Raw genomic sequence first — 26,978 nt, forward strand, 5'->3', positions numbered from 1 at the left:
AACACCACAGCAGCGAGTTCCTTTTCATTGGTGATGGTTTGGCCCGCCCCCTATGCTTAAGCCACGCCCCCTTTCATAACTGGTGACCCGTTTAAGGTAGAGTCTTATGTGAGGTATCAATGAACTCAGCAGACTTCCTTTTTTATTGGTAAAGGTTTGCCCCGACCCCTATGCATTGGCCACGCCCCCTTTCACAGCTAATGAACTGTATGACATAGAGTCTTGTGTGAGGTATCATTGAACTCAGCAGAGAGTTCCCTTTTCATTGGTGACGATTTACAGTGTGAGTGCCGCGCAAATGCACAGTCGCAAGGAGCGGCGACTACCAGTAACCCTGACGCGCGCAGAGGCACGAGGGCCTGTCCATCGCTGCTTGCAGCTTTAATTTGTATTGAATTTCTGCAGCAAAAGAAACAAAATGCATGCATTTACTAAACCCAACAAAACAAAAATGTAGAGAGGCTTCAAGGGAAACTGCAGTGTAAAACACAATCTATGATCAATACAATATGCTATTGTCTATTGTATAAGGGCAGACCTGACACATAAAATCATGCAGTTTCTGTAATTCCATGTGATGTTAGTGTTTTGTATGACATTGTGCTATGATTGACTAAATGTTGTAAGAGAACATGTGATAGTGTTTTGGAAGAATTATTTGATTTTGAGACATGTTTGCATTGTTTTAGTGGACAAAGTGTATTGCGTTAGTGAATTATTGTATTTTGAAAATTAGTGTTAGAGTTTAGTTTTCAATGTGTGATTTTGAGCATGAAATTAACTGTTTTGTCAATTGTGTGTTGTAGGTGTGTTGGTGCGTTAAGAGTTTAGCAAAGTTGTTAAAAGTATTGAAAAAATTGTCATAGCGATCGGAAAAAACTGTTGGTTATTAGCCTACACTTGGAAATTCGGGCAAAAAAAAAAAGTCGATCTCTGCCGGTCCACCTTAATGTGACGTCACCATAGAGCCCCCGCCCCTGTGTGATGAGCGGAAGTAGATGGAAACAGGCAGGCCAGCTCTCTGACAGCAAAAATACGCCTGTCGCTTGGGAGCCAAACTCTCCGTACCTGGTGTTTGTTCCTTAATTTGAAAGTGCGAATGGTGTAGAAGTAGAAGATACATCAACATGTTGCAGATTTGGGAGTATCTCTCGAAGACGCCGAAACTCCGGGTTTCACTTTTCGCCGTTCTTCTCTTTCTTGTTGTCTCCCTTGGTGACGCCAGGCTGCGCACACGAAGCGTCAGCACCTCGCAGGAGGAAACGGTAGAAACTTACAACAAATACTACAATTATGTTGACCTGACCGGGCGTTTAAAGTCTTTAGCTGAGAAATACCCTCGCGTAGCTAACCTGTCGAGCATAGGTCAGTCTGTTGAGGGCAGAGAGCTCTGGGTGATGCGGATCACCAAGGACCCCAACAGTGACACACCGGGGAAACCCAAATTTAAATACGTCGGGAACATGCACGGCGACGAAACTGTGTCCAGGCAGGTGTTGGTGTACCTTGTTGAGTATCTGCTGACTAAATATGGGGAGGAATCGCGTATTACTGAGCTGGTGAACACCACGGATATTTACATAATGCCCAGCATGAACCCTGACGGCTTTGAGAAGTCCAGAGAGGGCGACTGCAGTGGCGACAATGGGGGTCGAAATAATGCCAAAAATATGGACCTCAACAGAAGCTTTCCTGACCAGTACGATGAGACGCGTGTCAATCCAGCTGATATCCCCGAGGTCATGGCTATGATCAGATGGATCCAGGAGAAAAAGTGAGTCCCCCCTCTTCTATGAAACACACTAACACTGCACACGTAACACACAGTGTCCATTTGTTTGAGGTATTGTTGCCCAGAGCACAGGTTGGAATGATTTAAGTAAAGTTCATTGATCTCAAATACTTTTTTTTGGTAAATGTGTATCTCACGGTGGAGGATTTGGAGAGTGACAAACATTCCTGTCAATGAGCAACTCTGTTCTTTGTCTCCTTTATTAAGACCTACTGGGGTAGCAGGTGTGACTCACACAATAACGTCAAGAACTACCTAACTGAGACACCATAATGGCATGGTGTGTAAGACTGAGGTGCACTTAGTTGAGCTAAACAAACAGCAGAAAATCAATATGCAACTCTTTTCATAATCAAATATTTGTTTAGTTTTTTTTTTTTTTAAATCACTTTTCAAGCAAACATGCAAAACATTCAGTGGTTCCAGCTTCTTGAATGTAATATATTTGCTTGTTTCCCTGTCTTACTTGATGATATACTGAGTATATGTGGGCTCTACACTGCTGGTCGGTCAAAACAAGCAATTTGAAGACATTACTCTGGGCTTCAGGAAAATGTGGTGGACATTTTTCACTATTTTTGTACATTTTATAGATCAATCGATTAATCAAAAACAAAGTTAAGGGGGCGTCCTGGTTGCTGAATATTTGGGTCACATACCATATAACACAATGTCCATGGTTTGGTCGAGTACCTTATTTTACATGTTGAACCCCTTTCTCTTTTCCCTTGTTTCCTGTCTGGCTATATGCTAAAAGCTATTCAATAAAGCAAAGATCTACCCCCTATGGGGTCTTCATAGTTAGTTACTGCAGAGGGGCCACCAAAATATTGTTTGAACATTTTTCAGAAAGGTTTTTTTTTTTTTTTTTTTTTTTAAATTGAAATGTCTGAAAATATACAGTAACATAAATCAAACATATTATTCGCAAAGATAAATCAGCCTATTTGTGAAAACAAAATTACCCAACTTTGATGATAGGCTTACTGGCCTATAGGTAAGGTAGCCATACACAGATACAGTTAAGCTTAAATATTCACTGTGCCACATATATGTTTAACATTAAAACTTGATGTATAAATATATGAATATGTCAACAATTATTTTAACAGCTTAATGGGTAAAAGGTGTAACTCAAAATTAGAGATGTTCCGATACCAATACCAGTATCGGTATTGCCTCCGATACTGCCTAAAATGCTGGTATCGGGAAGTACTGGAGTTTATGCACCAATCCGATACCACATAATAAAGCCCTAAAGAAAATCTACATTTTCTTTTTTTAACAATATATTTATTGTTTTGCACATAGAAAATATACAGTCACAGGGACAGTAACATTATGAACATCCCCCCTCCCCCCACCCTCAACAGCATAAACATTCAAGGAAGAAGGAGAGAAAAAAAAAATTGAAATGAAAATAAATAAAACAAAATCGATAGTGGTCCTGTTTATTTTATAAGAGACATGCCAGCTTCCACAAGCGCCATCATTCAAGTTTAATCATTAATTTCAGTCTGGTCACTTTCCAGGAACTGCATAAAAGTGTCCCATATCTCTGTGAACTTATTTAGTTTCTCTTTGGCAACATAAGTTAATTTCTCCAGTGCCAAGCATGACGCCATTTCTCGTAACCACATTCCAGGTGTAGGGCCGTCCATACTTTTCCACCTCAATGCAATCACTCTCCTAGCCTGAAGCAAGGATAGCAGCAGGGGTTGTAGCCAATTCTGTGGTCTGTCCCGGGACCATGGTCTCTGGCAGGGACCAGTGGTCACAACCACTAGGGGCGCTAAAGACACTGGTCGTGACCAGCTCCTCACTGGTCTGCCCCGTGGTCCCTGTGGTCTGTGAAGCGGCTTTAGTATTTTCTCTCCTTTCCTGTCGTTTTGGCAGCACTGTTAGCTGGATAAATGTCAGAGATCATAATCTTTTGTCTATAAAATACACTATATCAGATATATTATGATTATTATTGTTATTATTATTATTATTGATTATGAAGATCCGTGTGGTCAGGACCAGCTGGTCTCTGGCACGGACCAGCTGGTCTCTGGCACAGACCAGTGGTCACAACCACTAGGGGCACTAAAGACACTGGTCGCGACCAGTGGCACAGCGGTCATGACCAGCTTCTTACTGGCACAAAGGGCAGTAAAAAAACTGGTCCTGACCACCTCCTCTGTGATCTATTTCTGTTGTTTGGACCAGTTGAGAGATCTGTGGAGTGTTTGTATTTATTTTTAATACAACTTTTCACGTTTCTCACTGTGTTAGCAGAATCGCCTAATGTGAGAAGCCATAATCGTTTGTCTATCCAATGTTATTGATCACTATTTTTAATAGAAATCATAATAACAATGATTAAATTATTATTATTAGTCGTAGTTTTATGAGTAGTACTATCGACTATGCAGATCCGTGTCTTCCTGACTGGTTTAAACTTTACCAATGTGTTGCATTTTAAAAGCTTGTCACATTACCCTTTGTATCAAATCATGATCTAGAAACTAATGTCAAATAAATGTAGTGGAGGAAATAATGTAGAGTTGAGTGACAAAGCAACATCAAATGAAATACAAAAATGTAAAAGTTTAATTGAAAATTCAACTTAAGTAGCCTAACAAAAGTAACAGTCGAATCATCTTGATTGATCCAGCACCTGATCACTCGATGATTGTTCTTTTAAAATGCAACAGTTTAAACCAGTCAGGAAGACACGGACCTGCATAGTCGATAGTACTACTCATACAACTACGACTAATAATAGTAATTTAATCATTGTTATTATGATTTCTATTAATAGTAATGATCAATAATATTTGACAGACAAAAGATAATGATTTTTTTTAAATTATTTTTTACATTTATTCAGCACAGTGTTGCCAACACAATGAGAAAGGGGAGAAGGTGTATTAAATGTACAATAACTACTCCAAAGACCACTCAGTAACTGGTCAAGACAACAGGCAGATGACAAGGACCACAAGACAGACCAGTGTTCGCTCCTAGTGGTAGTGACCACTGGTCCGTGCCAGGTAGGAGCTTGTCGTGAGGAGCTGTTCAGGACTGTGAGGCAGGTCACAAACACACTGACCTGCATAACCGATAGTACTACTCATACAACTACGACTAATAATAAGAATTTAATCATTGTTATTATGATTTCTATTAACAATAGTGATCAATAACATTGGATAGACAAACGATTATGGCTTCTCACATTAGGCGATTCTGCTAACACAGTGAGAAACGTGAAAAGTTGTATTAAAAATAAATACAAACAAACACTCCACAGATCTCTCAACTGGTCCAAACAACAGAACAGATCACAGAGGAGGTGGTCAAGACCAGTAATTTTAGTGCCCTTTTGGTCCAGGCACAGTAACTCATTTTGGAGCCAAAAATAGAACAGCATAGATCATTTCTATAAGGTGTCCAGAACAACATACTAAAAGTCCTAAGAAATCCTAGTTGAGGAAATATGTTTAATTCTCATCAATCCAAGATGTGTGCCAGTAAGGCCAGACAACAATACACCCCAATGGGGCTATTTTTTTCCTTTACTCCTATCAGAATAAAACTTCATACAATGAAAGTATCCATGAAAAGTAAAAAAAAAAAATTGTATTACAAGTTTCTTTGAAAATGAATTTGAATATGCAAATGAGCTATACACTAATCGAATATAGGCTACCCAAAATATACCCACATAGGCTTAATTTTTTCCTTTACTCCTACCACAATAAAACTTTACACAATTAAAGTCAACATGAAAAGTAAAACATTTTGTATTAGAAGTTTCTTTGAAAATGAATTTGAATATGCAAATGTTCAATATACTAATCGAATATGCCCAAAATACACCCTAATGGGCTTATTTTTTCCTTTACTCCTATCACAGTCAAACCTCACACAGTGAAAGTATACATGAAAAGTAACATTCTTGTTTTACAAGTGTCTTGGAAAAATCTATTTTAAATATGCAAATGAGCTCAACACTAGGCCTAATTGACTTATGGCCAAGAAGCCACAAGTAGAAAACAGGGGCCAAATAACTCACACATTCATGTCCATTCAGTAGGTTAACTTATGCATAAATACGATAAATTTGAAGTCACTTGCCACACTTACCTGGGTCACTTGCCACAAAAAGACTTATATTGACCTTAAGAATTGATTGCACAATCTTGCCTCCAGTTGCTTTCTAAATTCTTTTTTTTTTTTATTTGCAAACAACCCTTACCTAATGACATTCCCCCACAGATAACATCAGAAGAAAGTCAGAATAGCCCTAGTCATTAGTAACGTGGTGAGATTACATTTTGCTACCTTGTTGTGGTGGGGAGGCTTCTGTGCCTCCGTGACCCTGAAGACTATACCGGCGGGGGAGGTACTACAAGCCAGGCAGTTTTCAGGTTAGAGGCCAGTCTAAAAGCAGCATTGCCATCACCCATTGGCAGTAGGATGATTGGATGAAGATTGGGCTGATGTATTTGTCATACATAGGAATGGTGTTTCTACCTATGCAAATTAGGACATATTCAATAAGTGTGGAGCTCATGTGCATATTCAAATTCATTTCAAAAGAAACTTGTAATACAAAAAAAGTTACTTTTCATGTATAATTTTACTATGTAAAGTTTTATTGTGGTAGGAGTAAAGGAAAAAATGAAGGCTATTTGGGTGTATTTTGGGCATATTCGATTAGTGTATAGTTCATTTGCATATTAAAATTCATTTTCAAAGAAACTTGTAATACAAACATTTTTACGTTTCATGGGTACTTTTATTGTGTAAAGTTTCATTCTGATAGGAGTAAAGGAAAAAAATAGCCCCATTGGGGTGTATTGTTGTCTGGCCTTACTGGCACACATCTCGGATTGATGAGAATTTAACATATTTCCTCAACTAGGATTTCTTAGGACTTTTAGTATGTTGTTCTGGACACCTCATAGAAATGATCTAAGCTGCAAAAAATAATTTTACAATTAGTCTGTCGTAAAACGCTACTTTGCCTGGACTATTTGTGCCAGTAAGAAGCTGGTCATGACCGCTGTGCCACTGGTCGCGACCAGTGTCTTTAGCTCCCCTAGTGGTTGTGACCACTGGTCTGTGCCAGAGACCAGCTGGTCCTGACCACACAGATCTTCATAATCAATAATAATAACAATAATAATCATAATATATCTGATATAGTGTATTTTATAGACAAAAGATTATGATCTCTGACATTTATCCAGCTAACAGTGCTGCCAAAACGACAGGAAAGGGGAGAAAATACTAAAGCCGCTTCACAGACCACAGGGACCACAGGGCAGACCACTGAGGAGCTGGTCGCGACCAGTGTCTTTAGTGCCCCTAGTGGCAGTGACCACTGGTCCATGCCAGACCACAGAATCAGCTACAACCCCCTCTCAAGGATAGAACAATCATGGGTGCATTTTTGCGGCCTGGTGTAAAGTGATCAGGGTAAATACCTAATATACAGAGCTTTGCCTCAAGTGGAACTACCATATTAGTCACATGTGAAACCATGTAGGTTACGTCTTTCCAAAATGACAGGATTTTTTGGCATTCCCACATGCAGTGCAGCAGAGTGCCAACACTATCACTACATTTAGTACAGCTGTCAGGAATGTTAGGGTTGTAGCGATGTAGTTTTACAGGTGTCACATAAGTTCTGAATAGCCACTTGTATTGTATGAGTTTCAGTGCTGTATTTATAGTCTTTGTGCCTTTTAGACAAGCATTTCCCCACTCATTTTCTGTAATATTTATTTCTAAGTCGTCTCTCCATGCATTGAGTCTACAGTGGGAGTTGTCCTTTCAATTGGATCGTAACATACCATACAATACTGACAGCTAACCTCGAGCATCCTTATTACTTACAATAAACTTCTCTGAAGCTGACATGGGAGGTCTATCCAGGGAGTGAGCCTGCAATCTTATGAAACTCCTTAACTGCAAGTATTTAAAGAAATGATTTCTAGGTAAGTATTTTACATATTTACAAACCAAGAAAATCTACGTTAAAGTAGTTTATTTATGTTCTTTTTCCCGTTATAACTGACTGTCAAACTGGATAATAAGAGAAAGTTCTGTGGCATTCATTGTTTGTGTTTGTTCATGTTTCACAAAGAGTTTAACCTGAGCCAGACCGTACAACAAAGATAGAAATCATATCACATCCATACAGGGATAGTAGTATACAGTTGTTAAAACATAATAAAATATATGACACACTGGTATTGGATCAGTGCTCGGTATCGGCCGATACGCAAGTTCAGGTATCAGAATCGGTATCGGAAAGCAAAAAAATGGTATCGGACCATCTCTACTCAAAATAAAGTCAGCAAGAACTGCTGTCCTGGGACGCCATAATGACGGGTGTGGAAGACTAGACTTAAACCCTGCATGTTCACGAATACTCATCCAGTTAAAATGGCCCTGCCGGGATCCAGGGCTGCTATGCAGCTTCACGCAGTAGAATTCTGTCCTTATAACTTTTTATGGATAGAATCCCATTTTTTAAAAAACTTTATCTTAATAGAATTCTTGCATGCTCATACATTCAACGAGTCATTGTTCTCTGTCCATACTGACCCTAAAGAGATCCCTAAGCAAACCTCTAAAATGTGCCATTTTCTTACCAGATTCGTGCTGTCAGGGAACCTGCATGGCGGCAGCGTGGTTGCCAGTTACCCTTTTGATGACTCGGCCTCCCACCAGCGGCAGGGCCACTACAGCCAGTCAGAGGACGACAGCCTGTTTCGCTACTTAGCCCTGGTGTTTTCCCAGAACCACCCTGTGATGAAGACTGGTGAGCCAAACTGTCCTGAAGCCCTGGAAGAAATCTTTACAGATGGCATCACCAATGGCGCGCAGTGGTATGACGTGCCTGGTAAGATTATCTTTTTTTTTTTAATGCCTAGTTTAGTGATCGATAACTAATACCTGTAGTTGAATCTTGCGAGTGACCACAGATGATCAGAAATCAGAAAACTGTGGCCAGTATTTTGTTGTTGTTGACTATCACGGCGTGGAAATGAGGATATTCAGCCGGAGCCAGTTTTAAAACCAAGTTCAGCTGTGGGGTCACATCCTGCAAGTGTCCTATGAACCTCAATGTACCTTCTCACCTTTTGTTATACAGAATAGCTAAAATATGTAACACTTGGAAGTGAGACACCTAGGCTGTGTGTTACCATTGAGATGGCCAAGTGGGATTGGCGTGTCGTTTCTTTGACTGAAGACCTATTGTTGTGTAAGAGGATGTTTGTACCACACATACATTCCAGGATAGGCGAAAAAACACTGGATTGTTTGCATTTCTTTAAACCAATCACAATTGTCTTGGGCGGCGCTAATCTCCAGACACAGCGAGATTAGCAAAATAGTCTCAGGAAGGAACTTGTTTTGGTGGAACATTTGCGTTGGTTTTCAGTGTACAGTATGTGGATTTGTACAAATTGTGTGCACAAACTACAACCTGTTTAAGGAGACCAAGACTCAGGACCAAATTATTATAATTTCCCATACACTTGGTGTAATAGAGCTTAAGCCATTGTCGTGACAAGGTTTTCTCCCACTGAAGATCACATTTCAGAGAGCAACTTGAACTACTTTCTTTCCAAAGCTGCTTAGAAGCAGTGTCCGGTAGCTTTATTTTCTCATTTAATAAGCATAGTTCAAATGCAACATGAAGCTAAGTTCATTGTTACTGTGAGAGTCCTGTTTCACATCATATAGCTGCATTGTGTAACTTGTTATAGACAGTTTAAAGGTTTTGTGAATAAAGCTACATAGAAGAGAATAAACTGATTCTTCATCCACAACATTGGTAACATTGGTACATTTCAGTCTCATACTTCAGCATTTACGCTACATTGTGGCCTGGTTTTGGGTTTGCCAGGTGTCAAAACGCTGACAAAATGTAAGCACTTAAGCTCAGAGTGCTCTACTGAGCATGTTTTTCTGCCAAAGCCTGTAATTACTGAAAGTGTTAGAGCCGTAGACAGGTTTACCATGACAGCTAAGACTGGGCTATGTGTCTGGCCTATGGACTGTTAGATTGAATGTTCTTCTGACTCATATTACATAGGCTTTGTGTATCCCCGTCCTCATTTAAGTGTCTTTAATGGCTTAAGTAAATGCAGACTATGCTGTTTCCCCACCTTCTACAGTTAATTTGGGTTCAGAAAAAACTTCTTCTCTGTATCACTTAGGCAGAAATTTGATCAGCATACTCTCTACCTCTGCGGGTGGTGATTAAAATGTCTGTAGCTTCATGTTACCTTACTGCTTTACCTGTTGAGATGTGCTTTGTTGCAGTCAGTTTTAGGTAAGGATAGTGTGTCTTCCAATTGGTGATTTCCCATTGATTAGTTAGCATTTGCCTTGGTCAGATTAATTGACTTGATTAGCTCTCCAGAACTAGCACCTCGTTTGCTCCCATGTTATTCCTTACCTTACATCTCTTTCAAGTGTGTTAGATGTTTAGTGTGCACATTTCCTGATTTCATTTAGTGGAGCCAGCTTCTCCCTGTGCAGGGGCCATTTTTTGCTCCCAAATTACAATCATTCAAATTCAGTTCAACACTTGATTTGATCCATCAGGACAATATTTTAAGTCAGTTTAAGAGTCCCTGATTTTTAACCATATAATATGAGTGTAATTCTAAGTTTGTGGTGTTATGAAGTGGCAGTATTGTGATGATTGTTTGGAAGAAATCTACAGGCTGTAAGCAGATGTCTGAAATGTGTAGTTAAACTGACACCTAATTTCAGGATTCCTTAAAGAACTAGTATTTGTTCTGCTGCAATCACTTTAAAGCTTTAGTGCGTAACTTTATGATATTAATGAACGTCCGTTAAAGCCATTGCCAAATGAGTTGCTACAAAGCTATTAAGACTATCAGCTTCACAAAACTCTCTCTGTATTTCTCAACATGGCTATGTTTAGAAGATTGTTGTTGTCCGCGACTTCTGAAGAGTCCATCATGTTTTTTTAACTCTCTGTGTCCTCCTTGGCTACTAGCAACTGTGTGGTGGAGGGGTGGGGGCGCGTGCGTGACTACAGAAGGCTGTATTATGTGGATGCTACAACAGTGGTGTTGCCATTACTTAGAATTCCTCATGGGTGCGAGAGAAACTACGCACTTTATATAGCTTTAAGCTTGATATTATATCATGACATGTCACGCTGTCCGTTTACCACCAGGAACTGGAGCTGTATATCATTAACAAAGCCGTTTGCACACACTTTTAAACTACAGCAAAAGTTTGCTGGTACTTATCCGTGTAAACATTGGGTTTAATTGTCATCATAAATAAAAAAAGCACAGTGATGACTGAATGGCGGTTTTAGCTGAAGATTACCTCTTTTGTTGTCGCTGTTTCTCAAATAAAACAGCCAGTATTATTCAGGCAGGTTCAGGCTGTAATAGAAGCCAGCTATTAAAGCTCTTAGCAGCAGCTATGTTCATATCTCAAGATGTAGATAGACAGCAAAACTGTGAAGCAGTTGAATACACTTGCTTGTATCTGTCTGACATGTCTCAGTGGATGAAATGTCACTGCTGAAACTGGGCTAATGGTAGATGATGGATACGATCAGCACATTGTGTGACATAATGAGTGGCTCAGGCAAAGAGCCAGGACCAGGAGTCAGGGACAGGAGATTTTTTTTTTTGTGTGTGGCAGTCGGGGCTTGAAATAATCATTCAGCATACCATTATCTTGACTCATAATCTTTTGACACATTTTGGTCTTGGAGGGCGTCCTTTACTTTTGATCTGTAGTTTGGTTTGTGTAACTCTCAGCACATAACTAGGCCACTGTGGTGTTGTTGAAAATGTATATTGTTGGTTGTACGCTTTTCGACTTGTACAGTGTTCACTTTGTTGTGTCATTTGTCATTGATTCAGAGTCTAAACTGTTCAAAATGTTTATGGGTCATTTGTTCAAAGCTGTAAGCCCAGGTTGTTGTAATCCAGTATGTGTTAAAAGATACACGTCACTGCCTTTAGACATGCAAGAGAACAAGGTCAAGAATATAATTTTACTGTATGGAAATACAGCTCTATAGCAGTGGTAATCTGAAGCCCTAAAAGTGCTTTGGAATGTTTGCTGACAGTTATATGACAGTAATACTTTCTTAAATAGTTTTCCCTCCTGGATTATCATTTTAAATGTTTGACTAAAATAGTTTATTGCATTGTATCACTAAACATTAAAAGTCATGTGACTTTATAAACATCCCTGTGCCCTACACAGCAAGTTCAGCTATCAGCTCTGACTTTGGCTCCATTGTCTGGCCACTGGTTTCCTGCCAATTCCAGGGTGTGTCACTGGATCCGGTACATAGACAGGATATTTTAGGTTGGGTCACATTGCCATAGTCAGTCTGTGTGTTTGTCATACTCGGTTAGCATATGGGAAATGTTTACATTTTGTAAATGGTACCTGAGCAAAGTACTTCAAGTTAACTAAGCACAGGATGCCTAAAGTCTTGTGACTGGAGAAAAGGGTTGGAGCAGCTGCGTATGGATTTCCACACATTGTCACAGCTAAATGTAGATCTAGCATTATTTATTCATAAGGGGAGAATTTTCAAAGGCTACGTTTGGTTTGGTTGACATAGCACCCTGCTGTCTCTGCTGCTACCACGGGGTAAAACCTCTAATGAATTACCCTGACACACCTCTACACACCACCACATTCAAAATAAGCTCACAGGGCATGGTCCCCTATTGTCCTGTGTAAATGTTTGTACCCACCAGTTCAGTACTGGGTTTCCCCGTTGTGTTCAGTATGGATTACTCAGGGGTATACAATGGGGATGCCCCTCCTGTATTTATTAAAAATGAAGTCTATTTGTTCTGTCAGACCAATGCGAAACAGACAACCGAGAAACACATTGAAACGTGCCGGATGAGCCATTAATAATTTTGAAGTTGCTCTTTACAGTTTACAGTGAATTAACCAGTCACCCTCGCCAAGTTTCAGACCGCTAAACAGCTGCTGCTTGACCTGGGATGACTCGGAGGAACTTATGTTTGTGATGTATATTTTGGTACGCCTGCTCTAGAGCCAAGGCATGTACCACATAACAGCCTGCAGCTTTTCTCTTCAGCTTGTAAGAGATCCACTGTAATTTTCTCTACTGCATTTCCTCTAGTTTTCATCGTTTAGTACTATGACTTTCAGGAAGATCTCATCATCAGGCAAACGGATTGTTCAAAAATAGGCAGAAGTATGAATCTCTGGCAATGGTTGTTCAGTGATAGTGCTGTACAAAAAGGAAGTAATAAAATAGGTTGCACAAAGCACTGAATAGGCATGGCACCCCATATAGTGGAGTACTGCAAAATCTTGGGGTTGTGGATGTTGGGTGTTTTGTGTACCACTTTCGTTAAAGCATTGTAAATACATGTATGTGGACCCCAGGAAAAACATCTTACAAGTCAAAGAATGTGCTTGTTTTTGCTGTGCATCATAGATAGTTAAAGCTAGGGCTGGGCGATATGGAGAAAATCAAATATCACGATATTTTTGACCAAATACCTCGATATCGATACCGCAACGATATTGTAGTGTTGGCTATTGGTGCTTTCACAAAATATTTACACGATGAGATTTTTGATAAATAATCATCAGTAATGTGGATATAACTTCAATGTGTGTTTATTTGTTCTGTATTTTCAATGATTAAAAAAAAGAAAAAAAATCGATTGATCTTAAAAAAAAAAAAAGTAATGTGGATATAATGACTAAGTGGGTAAAGGCAAATAATAGAGCAGTTACAACAGTCTGGTAAGTTCAGAAAATGACATCACTTTACTGTAATGCAGCCTTTAAAACCAGGAAAAGACAACACTTATGCCATATTACGATATCCAAAATCTAAGACGATATCTAGTCTCATATCACGATATCGATATAATATCAATATATTGCCCAGCTCTAGTTAAAGCCCATCATTTTCTGTTGTGGTGTGGTTGATGTCTTCATTATCTAGACTGTTTGGAGGCTGTTTGCTTTGCTGAAGTTATTTGTTAGTGTTTGGTGTTAGAGCCCTTTCACTTTGACCGTTGCAAAGTGGCAAACGGTGGCTGTTTTACTGGATTCCTGCAGCCACTCAGCAGGCAGTCATGGCAACCCTCCAGCCAGGGAGCCTCTGGCTGCCTGCTGTCGCTCCAGTGGGATGGCCAGCAGTCAGTATGTCTTACTGTGGTCTTTCTGTTTGCCTTACTGCAGATGTCATGGCTTGTTGCCACATTAAACACTATCTTAGACAAAAATCAAGCCTTTCCTGTTAATAAATTGGCCTGGCCCCAGTAGGGTTCAAATTAAGTGAAGCAGAGCATGTCTAAGAATTTACTTTACGATTATATGTTGTACACATCGGTTTAATTCCTGGATTTAGAAACATCCTTCTCTTTTATATATGTAATTGGAAGTGTTATGCCATTTTCTAGCATGATTTGTTATTACATGTCTGGCTTGTTATCTAGGAGGGATGCAGGACTTCAACTACCTCTATGGAAACTGTCTGGAAATCACCATGGAGCTGAGCTGCTGCAAATATCCTCTTGCTTCTGAACTCCATAAGGAATGGGATCTGAACAGGGAATCCCTACTAGCCTACATAGAAAAGGTAGAGCTTATATCTAAAAAAAAATGGGATACATCAGTATTCATTATAATGTTGCCTTCTGTTTTTGTTTATTTAAAAGGACAATGCCACAATCAAACCCAGCCTGATACCTTTGCCGTACTTCTCCAGTTTAGCAAGATGCTCTTACAATACTGCTGTCTTCCAGGTCCGTATAGGTGTTCGTGGCTATGTGAAAGACGCCATCACTGGCACTCCCCTCGCCAATGTCAGCATTGTGGTGGCAAGCATTCGCCACAACCTGACCACAGGAAAATATGGGGACTACTACCGCCTTCTACTCCCAGGAACATACAACATCACAGCTGTGGCCCCAGGGTGTGTAATACTATTGAACATCCTTCACATAGCAGGTTTTCAAAAACAGAGGTTATGAGATTTTTTAGTTAATTTACATAATATACGTTAATTACATAATCTGGAAAATGTTTTTTATTTTTAAAAAATAAACTTTCAAACAAATTTCATTGCAATGACTAATGACAGCACAGTGAGCGGTGCGTTCATCTCTGCTTGTTGCCTGTTTCTTGTTGCCAGATCACAATGAACTAAGCACAATCTATAATCTTGCTCTTTCAGACTATCAAATAATGAAGCTCAGTCTCCATGTCCTAGACAGCTCTACCCACAAGTGCTGTACTAACGGAATGCATAACATAACTGACTTCCTCTTTAGGGTTACTCTGTGTGTTTCACAGGTTTATTTGTGAATTACTTCATGGTAGAGAGCTTAAAAGGAAACTGCACTGGATGCATTTTTTTCATGTCATCTAATTTTGGCACTTCTTGGTTATTTTAAGGTGAAGTGGAAGAAGTACTTAAGCTTATGTTTTTTTCTCTCTACACAGGTACATAGCAATGGAAGTCCACAGTGTCCAGGTCCTGGAGGGCAAAGCCACAGAACTTAACTTTACCTTGGCGCCTGTGGTCAATGAGGCTGCAGGTGGCATCCCTGTGACTACATACTCCATGCCATCCACCAATGATCCAAACCTATCCACCACCACCAACTCTTCTGACTCCACCCAGACCCGGGTGGTTCCTTCTGAGGACAGCAAGAACAGTCCTCCTTTACTTCCACCTAAACATCAGCCCATCCAGCCTCAGGAATTTCGTCACCACAACTACGCAGACATGGAAATGTTCTTGCTCAAGTACAGCAGCGAGTTCCCCTCAATTGTCCATCTTTACAAGATTGGCCGCTCCGTGGAAGACCGTGAGCTCTATGTGATGGTCATCTCAGACAACCCCACTGTCCATGAGCATGGTATGCCTTAGGAGTTGATAAAAGGATTTGGGATGCTTGTGTTTACATGTCATGTGGTGTGTGCATTCCAGCAGAAATTTTCACTCTGACCTCCTTGTTTTTTGTTTCATTGTCAGGTGAGCCAGAGTTTAAGTATATAGCCAACATGCACGGTAATGAAGTGGTGGGCCGAGAGTTATTGCTCAACCTCATCGAGTACCTGTGCCGTAACTATGGTACTGACCCGGAGGTCACTCAGTTGGTCAACAATACCCGCATTCACATCATGCCTTCAATGAACCCTGACGGCTATGAGGTAGCCACTGAGGGTAAGGGACACACACGGGACACGCTAAGAAGTTCTTACACAGGCAACAGTAAAGTAACACTATCTGCACAGTATGGAATCACTTTAGCGATTTTTTTTTTTTTTTTTTTAAGATTATTTTTTGGGCATTTTTAGGCCTTTATTGACAGGACAGCTGAAGAAATGAAAGGGGAGAGAGAGGGGGAATGACATGCAGCAAAGGGCCGCAGGTCGGAGTCGAACCCTGGCCCGCTGTGTCTAGGAGTAAACCTCTATATATGGGCGCCCGCTCTGCCAACTGAGCTATCTGGTCACCCGACTTTAGCGATTTTAGTATACAGGTCACACAGGTGTTAGATATATTGCTTTGGATACATGAGCAAAGGTGTAACATTACAGACACAAACAGTAATTTGATCACTTGACTAAAATTCCTCAAGTGTATGTTGCTAACCGCTATCAAATTGATGAAACAGGGCTTGCAAAGCTACATTCTAGTGCTGGGGGGAATTTTCTATCTCCTTACATACTCCACGCTTCACCCCATCTGCTGGTTGAAACGGCTTTAGTTGTGCCATTGTGTCTCTGTGAAAACCTTTTGAGTATGGGAAAGTTTCACAAAGTACTTCCTCTGTTTGCCAATATCTTTTAGCCGATAGCTGCTGCTGATATGTAACAGGAAGTACAGGGGAAGTGGAGCTGAAGTTGTCTACATCTTTAAGTAGTACAATACTGTGGTTACAGATACATTAGGTGACTAATCACTAGTACTTGTTTACTCTCAGGTGATATAAAGGGCTACAAAGGGCGCAACAACAGCAACAATTTTGACCTGAACCGCAACTTCCCAGACCAGTTTATTACCATCACAGAGCCCAGACAGCCGGAGACTATAGCTGTGATGAACTGGTTGAAGAGCATTCCCTTCGTCCTGTCAGCCAACCTCCATGGAGGTACGGTCTCATTTTGAGCTTTTAGTGCCAAAGAGTGTTGTATTTCAGTATCAATTCCTCCATTTGGTAGTGATCTCTCATATTTGTAATTTAGAATATTGTATATGTTTTGCTTGTTTTATGTATCGTAGAGAGGGTAACAAAACACAGAATTGGATTTTAAAGTTACATCAATAAGCCTAGGTGATTACTGCTATGATTGTATGCTTTGGCTCTAGAGCCACAGTTTAAATAGATATTAGGCTAGATTATGAGATGTCAACCAGTTATGCATAATGAAATATACTTTCAACTACAAATGTAGATGTTTTTTTTTTTTTACTGGTTTGTCTTATCTCTATGTTGTGGAATTTAGGCTCCTTGGTGGTTAACTACCCCTATGATGATGACAAACAAGGGCTATCCAGGTACAGCCAGTCACCTGACGACAAAGTCTTTCAGCAGGTGTCTAGAGCCTACTCACAGGTAACTGGACACTGTTGCTGTTGAATCGGTTTCAGGCTGGGATAATGTCTGCTTGTAGTTTCATGTTGTAATTGAAATCAAAATCTAGAGTTAGGACAGATAAAAGCCACTGGCCTTTTCTGTAATCTGTGGAGAGACTAGGTTTGAAACTTGACCTCAATAGAAATCATTGTTGTGTTCTCACTTGTATGTGATGTGTGTGCAGGAGAATCCTTTCATGCACAATGGACACCCTTGTCAGGACCTGTACCAGGATGAATATTTTGAGGATGGCATCACCAATGGTGCCAAATGGTACAATGTTCCTGGTAAGCCTACATCTGTCATTTGTTTTTCCCACAGCCAAATCACCCTTTGTGTTTGAATTGTTTTGAGTTAACTTACATAATGTGGAAAATGTTGTTTTTATGTAAAAAATAAGCTTTGCCCATACCTATTTGGCTAATTCAAACTTTTTTATTTATTTGTTTGTTTACAAGTTAAGACAGTTTATCTGCAAAAGGTTTATTTAGTAAAAAAAAAAAAAAAGATTAAGCTGTAATTGTAGTCTTCAGTGTTACTGATTCTTCAATAGTGGAAACAATATTGCAATTACATGGTGGATATTTAAAATAAATCTGCCACAATTTAACTTTGTGCAGTTGATCATGAAGTTTGAGATGAAGTTTAAAGGAGCATGTTTTTTCCAGGTGGCATGCAGGACTGGAACTACTTAAACACCAACTGTTTTGAGGTGACTATTGAGCTGGGCTGTGTGAAGTATCCCATGGCCAAGGACCTGCCACAATACTGGGAACAAAACCGACGAGCCTTGCTTCAGTTTATACACCAGGTAATAAGCTCAAATCTTAACATTCCCCTTAGCTTTCTCTTCACTTTACCCAGTTTATCTACTCATGTGGTTATGTGTCTCTGTAGGTTCACAGTGGAGTAAAAGGCACAGTGTCTGACATGAGGGATGGCACAGGAATTCCCAATGCCACCATTAGTGTGGAGGACATAGACCACAACATCACCACAGCTCATACTGGAGATTACTGGAGACTGCTAGTCCCTGGGACTTACTATATCACTGCTTCCGCCCATGGGTAAGATATGGATTTGAGAAGGAAGAACAAATATAATTTACCATGACGTCTATATACTCCTGTGCTGTTATGTCTTCTTCTTCTCTGTTGTCCAGTTATACACCTATGAGGACCTACGTCACAGTCCCAAAGGGAAGAGTAGAGGTGCTGGACTTCAGACTGACACGTGTACACTCAGACTCTAATGGCCAGTCTCCCAAGGGCCCCCAACCCACACAGAACCCATCTGAGAAGGAGTTCCAGAGCTTGATCAAGGACCTCTCTCTTGGCCAGGGTTTGGAGCAGTTGGTCAAGAGCACGGCCACAGAGAACAGCTTCCGCTACAGACGCTACAAAGAGCTGTCCGGCTTTATGAGAAGCCTCACACTTAACTTTCCCCAAATTACATCTTTACGCAGGTATTTGAACCAACCAAAGTCATTTCCTTTTTAAGGATACATATATGTTTGAGATCATACCTCTGTTGCTCTCATCCTCTGTTTGCAAAAAGTCAGTGCTGTCCAGATTGGCTCTGTGTTTCATAACTTAACTTACAATACTGCCTTATATTCTGGTTTCTTCTCCTCTGTGTCCAGTTTGGGCCAAAGTGTGGAGGTTCGAACTATTTGGGCTCTGGAAATCTCCAACAAACCAGGAGAAGCTGAACCGTCTGAGCCCAAGATCCGCTTTGTAGCAGGGATCCATGGCAATGCCCCAGTGGGCACAGAGCTGCTGCTGGAGTTTGCTTTTTTCCTGTGTATCAACTATGGCAAGAACCCAGCCATCACCAGGGTGAGTTTTGGGGTGTTTCAGGAAACTTAGTATATTGATAGCCTGGACTGTATTGGCTTTGTTCAGCATTCATTAACTTTAACCTTTTAAAAAGTAGTTCATTTTCCTCATAGTAATACACAAAATTCTTTGTTCACTCTCTGAGTATGATTCAGCCAAGTCTGTAATTGTTCATTCTCTGTTTCCCTTCGCCAGCTGATTAATGAGACCCGGATTGTCATCGTGCCTTCCATCAACCCAGATGGACGAGAGCAGGCTGTTGAGAAGCAGTGCACCTCCATCCAGGGCTTGACCAATGCTCATGGCAAGGATCTGGACACAGATTTCTTTGGTCAGTTGTATGGATTTGTGTTTGTGTGCATTTGAATTGAGAGAAAGAGACAAAGAAAAATATTGAATCAACTTATTCAAACTGATAATTGTCAAATATTTGTTATGAATGTCACAAATTAATGTCATTGCACATCGTACATACACTTGCCATAAAAAGCTAAGCATGTTCTATCCAAAATGCCCCCTTTTTAGGTAATGCGTCGCAGCGTGTGGTGGAGGCCCAACCAGAGACCAGAGCCATGATGGACTTGATTCTAGACAAGGCCTACACTCTGTCTGTAGCCCTCGATGGAGGCTCCCTTGTAGCTACCTACCCTTATGACAAGCCTGTCCAGTCCGGTAACACCATTTTGCCGAAAACTGCTTTTTGTTTGAATACTTGACTAGATTATTTATAGTGTATTTGCTCATGAAGGTTTTAAATTCAGTTTATCTAGTATTTGAGTTAAAACCACCTTTAGGGGCAGTGCCCAGGGATGGTGATTTGTGTGTTAGTTTTCCTCACAGCTTGAAGATGGACTTGACAGGCTTTTAATTTATAGTTATAAACAAACATTATACATCAGCAATTTTGCAAAGAGTAGGACAAATGATGCACCATCCCATCACTGATTTTGGCTGTGTGGTTTTATGTTCTTTTTTGTTTTATTTTTCCAGTTGAAAATGAGGGCACATTGAAGTACTTGGCAAGTGTTTATGCCAACAACCACCCTAAGATGCACCTCGGGGGCACTGGATGTTCAAATAATGAGCAGAGTATGTAAATGAAGTACTATGAATAATCCCTGTTGTCGTGTTGGTATTGAATCATGAGTCATTAATAACCACATGGAACTTTTCTGTTACCCAGTGGGCAACATCCCAGATGGAGTTATGAGGGCAGCAGAGAGACAAAGTCATATGGGGAGCATGAAGGTAAGTCTCTCCACTCCAGTGTCTGTGACTTCAGTTACTGCAGTTGGCATCCATGCTGCCACTACATAGTATTTTATCAAGATATAAGATCTGAAATGAAAAACACTTCTCATTTTTCAATGGAGTTGGACTGTTATTGACAGTTTGTCAAACCGTTTTGAGATGCTGAATATTATATATAATTTTAGTTAAGTTAAAGCAAAGCCAGAAATGGGCTTCTGACCCAGTACTGTCTCATGTGTCATGTTGTGTACATGTGTCCTCCCAGGACTTCAGCATGGACTTTGGCCACTGTCCAGAGATCACAGTGTATAGTGGCTGCTGTTTGTTCCCTCCTGCTGAGCAGCTGACCCCACTCTGGGCTGAGAACAAGAAGGCTCTCCTAAGCATGTTGGTGGAGGTATGATGCAAGATTTTATCAGCACAACATGGAGACGTTTAATGGACTTTTTCTTCATTGCTACATATGGATATTTAACAATTTTATGACTTCTGCGCCTTTGTAATCGATTTTAAATGAGATATTTTCAGAGAGTAGTGCAGCAGTGTGGAAACTTTAAATTTGTGAGCACTCTAGCTTTAAACAAGTGTTTTAAAGACATAATATTTAGTTCTCAAATCAAGGATTTAGATTTTTGAGTGAACTCTTTAAGATAATTTCCCCCACTATCATACAACCCTAATTTGCCCTCCATTTCTACCCCATCCAGGTCCATAAAGGTGTGCGTGGCGTGGTGAGAGACAAGAGTGGAAAGCCTATTGTTGGGGCGATCATTGTACTGAATGGGGGAGTGAGGGTCTTTACTTCAGAGGGCGGCTACTTTCATGCACTGCTGGCTCCTGGCAACCACAACATTGAAGCTGTTGCTGATGGCTACCAACAACAACGTCAAGAGGTACACCACTATAAAATATATTATGCAGCTAGGAATGTACTAGCTTTCAGAAAGATGGCCATGATGGGATAACACTTGACAACAAGTAAATCGAAGTTATAGTGTCTAATTTATATTTTCAATTATGATCACTTGAAATGCATACACATATTCAAATGTTTTGTACCTCAGATGAAAAAACAAAACAAATCATGCATTGGGCCTTTGAAAACGTTTACATATTTATACATGAACATTTTGAAGATGTGACGTAAGAAGCATTTAATGGGGATGATAATGCTGAGTAAAAGAAGCGGCTTACAATTGTCTGGTTTTGAGTATTGATTTTTATGATGAAGTTTTAGAAAGCAGAAATCATCTGTGCCTCGGTGGCAACCACATGTGCTCTGTTGAACAGGTGGCGATCATAAACACATACAGTATGTACAAATAATTTGATATAATAAGCATTTTATGCAAACCAATTAAAAATGCAGCATCACAGGTTTTGGCCTCATAGATTTTAGTACAGTATCCTTTTTTTAAACTGTTTATAAAGAGGAGCTTTGTCGCAAAGGTCAAACTTTTGACAGCATTTTTTTTTTTCAATAAACATTAGGAATATAAATTCAGCAGCTACATTACATTTCAAGGTAAATGAAAATAGTCTAAATAAAGTATCAAGAGACGTACAAAAAAAATCATAGAAAGTCAGTGGGAAAATATTACTGTGGTTCCCCGTTACTGTCTATATCTAAGAAAGGTGTTGGGCGGAGCACACAAAATCGCTCAATTATCTTCATCGTTCCATTTGGCTGCTCCGAAATTTGAAGCGTGGGGTAGGCCAGCTCTTTAAACAGATGTTCCTTAATGTTACGGCCCAGCTCCAGACTGTAGGCTGCGAGCTTCCCGCAAGGCCTAAAAAGCAGGGGATCCACCACTGAATGATATGTCTGCTGGTACTCTGGTACTGTGAAGCCGTGGATCATCAGAGGTTCTGGCTGGCTAGTTGAGACGCTGCTGGAGGTCCTCTCTTCTGTAGTGAGGGCTCCATCTCTGTGGGATAGTTTGAGATCTGGAAGAACAGCAGCATTCCTTATATACCTGTCATCCGGGAGTTTCTGGGGGTCGGCTTCACTCTGCTCACACACAAGGTCCAAATCATAATTTGGGGCCAACATGTATTTCCTCTCTTTAATAGTCTCCCCATATTTCTTAGGACATCGAATACTCCGCCTTAGACCATAGGGACGCATTTCATTCCTCTGGAAATTAAAGTGACATTAGTTTCAGTGGATTCAGGTACCTCTGTAGGTTCTTGTGTCACGCTGTCAGAAAAATACCAGTAAACCATATTGGCAATGAAAAAACCCCGAAAGAAATTAGGATCACTTACTCTTTGACAACAACTGTGTGTGTGTTCAGGTCACATTACTGAATCAGGTCTGAAACCACAGTTTGAAATCCTTGTTTCTTAAGCTTTGGGTCTAGTATCCCTATTTGTTTTGAACTGCACTGAAAAAATGACACTGAATCGACGAGAGACTCGTTGCACTTGCTATTCAGAAATGTCAAGAAAGTTACAAAAGTGAATTCTGAGATTCTTGTGGTTTACCTCTCAGAAGATAGCTGTGTAATTTAGGATTTTTATGAGCCAGCGCTGAAATCCTATTTTCGACATACAAGACAACCTGCACCAGATTATACTAAGCAGTAACACCTGCAAATGAGGCTTGCTAATTAGGTAATTAACGCCACTTCTGCGGGGAGCTTTAGCAGACAGCTAAATGCCTTATACCTCCATTTAGAGAAACTCCCAGCATGGACGAGATGATGTGGTCGAGCTTGATTTGGATTGATTTTCTTTATGTTTTTGCATTTTGAGCGTTGTGTAAAATTAGTTAAGAAGTAAAGTTAGTAAAGCAGTTTATATTCAGAGGGTACCACACCCAAACTAAGACTGGGAAACATTTAATTAGTTAGATTCTGATCCTATTAGGAATGTTGCTGTTATACTGTAATCCCGATCTGACAATGTTTCCAGAGGGCTCATAGGCTTACTGAAGGAATTTTGCTGTGTTGCAGGTGGTGGTGTCTTCCTATGAAGCGGCTGTGTCTATCATCATTGAGTTTGACATGGACAACAGCATCTTTGGCCTGCCCAGAGAGTTTGTGGTGGCCAGTGCAGGTAAGCACATCCATGAGAAGGCCTTTTGTAACCAGTGTTGACTATATGCATTATGTTACCTGTCCACATAAAAAAAAAAAAAAAAACTAAAACCACAAACCTATCACTTTGGCTAATGCAGTGTGCTAAAACAATATCGCAACCTGTAGTTTCATGTTTAGATTCAATGTTCCTAAAAAAACAAACACCTTTTAACAGTTAGCATGCTTTGTAACTCGTGCTAGTAATTAAAAAGTCTCAAAATTAAACAATTCTCCTCTTAAATGTTTTTTTTTGCTCCATCTAGTATGTTAGTATTGTGATCTTTCACACAGATGACATGCACTCAATAATTCCCTTTCTGAAATACTGTTGAAGTACACTTAACTCTCCTTTTTAGTTTTTATTTATTTATTTTTTTACGAGCAGTTTAAACCAAGACTTTTTTCTTTGTCGACACTTATGGGAGTGCGATCTTGTTTAGTGGGCTTAATCATCAGAACAAAAATCAATTGTTAGGTGTGATTTGAATTTAAAATCTAATTTTTTTTTTTTTTTATAAAGTTCTCCCAGCTAGAAACTGCATAACTGTACGCTGAGTTGTGTATCTCTCTCTTCCTCCGTGCAGCAGCCTCCATGACAGCATTGGTGGTGACGGCGTGCATCATCTGGTGTGTGTGTGCAGCCAAGTCTAATCGTCAAAAAGATGGCTTCCACCGCCTGCGACAGCACAGAGACGATTATGACGATGAGATCCGGCTGACCTCCATGGGCTCCAAGAAGTCGCTGCTTGCTCACGAGTTTCAGGACGAGAGTGAAAGCGATGAGGAGACACTGTATGCCAACAAAATCTGAGAACCATTGCCCCAATTTGGCTGCTGGCTCAGTATTTTATTTTGATCCCCCCCCCTTAAATTTAACCCACAAGGAACATGTTGAGCTCTAGAACTCTGTCTCATTATGATCGAGATATGAGTGATAAAGACGCTTTCTTCTGTTATACCAACAAGCTCTAAGGACTCACTCCCAGTCACTCAGTTATTAGTGCTACTAAATTATTACTTTAAGAGCATCCTGCTGGTGTCTGGACTGAAGGGCTCGCTCCATCTCTACCTGACCGGATCAGGAGAAAATGACAAAGAAGGTGATACATGAGGGAAGGTTTGGTCCACGGTGGCCCTCATCCGTCCTTTATAGCAGGTTTTGAGTTCTGCAGCTTTTTCTTTTTCGAGCCACGCAAGAGTGCTCTTTCAGACCACTGCCTGTCCTGCCTGGCTGAGGGGTTCCAGTCGATAAATCAAAATAAACTCTTGTTTAATGGATGTGTGAAGAACTCTGGATGGAAGTGCTTAATCTTACATAGTCTCCCCGCTTATATCATGCATTTCTTTCTATACCGCTTTGAGCTAAGGAATTAGAAATGTCTTTTATTCAAGACAGCATTGCCACATTGAAGTGTCTCAGCCTTTGGGAGACTGAATCCAACACTGTGCCTTGTCTTCTGTAAAGTTTACAGTCTAGTCGGGCTGTAGTATGTGACAGGAAGCAGCAACATAGTGAATAGATAGTATTCGATCCATCCTATACTCAGGTGGTAGGGAAAGAGAGAAATCCTAAATAAAGGACTGCTGAATTCCAACGGTGCACTGTTTCTGCATAGGTGACTCGAGGCTGGCCAGCCTGGTTTCAGTAGTTTTTGTATTTTTCCAGTGAGGCAATGTTGTGGCTAGAATCATAAGAGCGAGCTTCTCAAAAGCTTTAAAGCATCAGGGAGAATCTGTTACCAATGAAATGCTTGAATGATACCCTTCCCAGTAAGTGCAGGGTGCTCTAATGTGTATGTCTGCAGGCCACTTGCACTAAATGGAAAGCAAGGATTGTCCCATATCATTGGCCGAGCAAATAAACAAATTATAAATATACAATCATAAAAAAAGAATGTATTTGTTTTCCATTTTGTTTTAACTATAGGTTGTAAGTCAATTTCAAACTTGTCTGTACATGGAAAGTTGAGTCTTTTTCCCCTATTTTTGGATGATGTTATCAATTCTGTTTTCATTTGAATGTGTTAGTGTTTATTCCTCCACTAAACAATACTTTGGAGTGCAAAAGTCATAATAGGTTTGTCCGTCCATTAATTATCACTGTCTGCGAATCAACGTCAGAGCCACCCATACCACACGATTTTAAAGGTCCAGTGCAAAGAAAATTCACACTTATTGTAAAACAAAGGGCATAGATCATCATCCATTCGACTGTGAGATGTGGTTGAAAGCTGCAAAAATGAGTTGAGACTTTTGTCACACAACAGTTTAAAGCTACTCCGTACCATAAGTACCATTGTTATGAGAGGTGAGAAGAAGAGGCTACTGACAGATCGCCTTATTGGCATCAAAGTACATCGTAAGCTGGTGCCAAATAATGCAGTAATTTACCATTTCTTTCATATATTAAAAAAAGCTCAGTCATTGGATGACAACATTTGAGTGGGGTTCATGGCAAATCTATAAGCAGGTTGGACGAGTGGAGAGTTATGAAGACGAAAAAGCGAGACCTCTGTGTTGACAATCCTGTGCTAAAATGTCCAACGTGGCATAGCATTTAACTTAAAGCATCTTCTAGCGAATCAGGTGAAATGCCAAAAAACAAACTTGTGGTTTTCTTTACATTTGATGCACTGGGTCATTAAAATCAGGTGGCTCTTATTTTGGGAATGCCATGCAACACTTTTTTTTAAGGGATACACACTTATTCACTAAATAATCTGTTTTGATTTCCAGTTACTTTGAGAAGAGATTAATTTCATCTTTTAACAAATGCAGCTGTCAGTAAATTTAAACCTGATCTGTATAGAGAGACAGTTTTGTATATTTTTCTTTCTTATACTGTGTGAATGCGTGTGTATGAATTTTGAAGTCAGGGCCAGTGTTGGTGTGAAGTTTTTATATAAACTAGAATCAGCTGTAAATAATGTTTGCCAATTGTAAATGGGAAAATAAATTCAATTTATGTTAACCATGAATCTACACACACCACATTTAATAAAAAACCTCTGATCATGACATGCTAAGATGCACAAAAACTCATGAAGCACAATGAAAATAAAACCTCTCACGTCTCTCTTGCTTTTGTGTAGCATTGTGCTATTTTTAATAACGAACAACTCAGTCAAACAAGTTGACAGTTAATTGCAGGGTTAGTGGTGCAATCCCTTGCTCCTCCTTTCTACATGTCAATGTCCTTGACCTGGGTAACCACATCATCACATTTCTCGTAGTTATTTAAAATTACAAAAGAAATCACCCATTTGACAGTAAACGTATATAATATATATTGTGTATCTGCATGTTCAAGAATTTAATAGGATGCTTCTTTAAAGAAACATAA

At 40.0% G+C, this 26,978-nt stretch overlaps 2 protein-coding genes across 3 annotated transcripts; one reads left to right on the top strand and one right to left on the bottom strand.

The window, feature by feature from the left end:
• The first annotated feature begins 1,127 nt into the window (after positions 1-1,127).
• On the top strand, positions 1,128-26,716 carry cpda (carboxypeptidase D, a). Of its 2 annotated transcripts, none has more exons than XM_031297304.1 (21): positions 1,128-1,774; positions 8,449-8,696; positions 14,311-14,453; positions 14,620-14,789; positions 15,320-15,738; positions 15,855-16,046; positions 16,810-16,977; positions 17,333-17,442; positions 17,648-17,750; positions 18,132-18,274; positions 18,361-18,530; positions 18,626-18,928; positions 19,106-19,301; positions 19,497-19,632; positions 19,827-19,973; positions 20,292-20,390; positions 20,485-20,549; positions 20,818-20,949; positions 21,260-21,445; positions 23,510-23,612; positions 24,220-26,716. In XM_031297304.1, exons 1-21 carry the CDS (start codon positions 1,128-1,130, stop codon positions 24,444-24,446), a joined length of 4,107 nt encoding a protein of 1,368 aa, XP_031153164.1. In that variant the 3' UTR covers positions 24,447-26,716. The 2 variants fall into 2 exon arrangements, with proteins under 2 accessions (XP_031153164.1, XP_035857112.1); XM_036001219.1 differs by having other exon boundaries at positions 1,530-1,778.
• LOC116048297 (uncharacterized protein C22orf31-like) lies at positions 22,028-23,160 on the bottom strand. The gene is made up of 2 exons (XM_031297305.2): positions 23,040-23,160; positions 22,028-22,689 (listed from the first exon to the last, which is right to left on the bottom strand). The coding sequence occupies exon 2, from the start codon at positions 22,678-22,680 to the stop codon at positions 22,150-22,152; it is 531 nt and encodes a 176-aa protein (XP_031153165.1). The 5' UTR covers positions 22,681-22,689; positions 23,040-23,160; the 3' UTR covers positions 22,028-22,149.
• Positions 26,717-26,978: the final 262 nt, after the last annotated feature.

The sequence above is a fragment of the Sander lucioperca genome, chromosome 5, assembly GCF_008315115.2.
Source record: "Sander lucioperca isolate FBNREF2018 chromosome 5, SLUC_FBN_1.2, whole genome shotgun sequence".
Lineage (NCBI taxonomy): Eukaryota > Metazoa > Chordata > Actinopteri > Perciformes > Percidae > Sander > Sander lucioperca.

Bases quoted from the DNA above. Each gene is read 5' to 3' on its own strand.
- cpda (XM_031297304.1), top strand. From the start codon at position 1,128: ATGTTGCAGATTTGGGAGTATCTCTCGAAGACGCCGAAACTCCGGGTT. The intron at 17,443-17,647 runs GTAACTGGACAC...ATGTGTGTGCAG, and splicing joins TGTCTAGAGCCTACTCACAG to GAGAATCCTTTCATGCACAA. The intron at 20,391-20,484 runs GTATGTAAATGA...TCTGTTACCCAG, and splicing joins ATGTTCAAATAATGAGCAGA to TGGGCAACATCCCAGATGGA.
- LOC116048297 (XM_031297305.2), bottom strand. From the start codon at position 22,680: ATGCGTCCCTATGGTCTAAGGCGGAGTATTCGATGTCCTAAGAAATAT.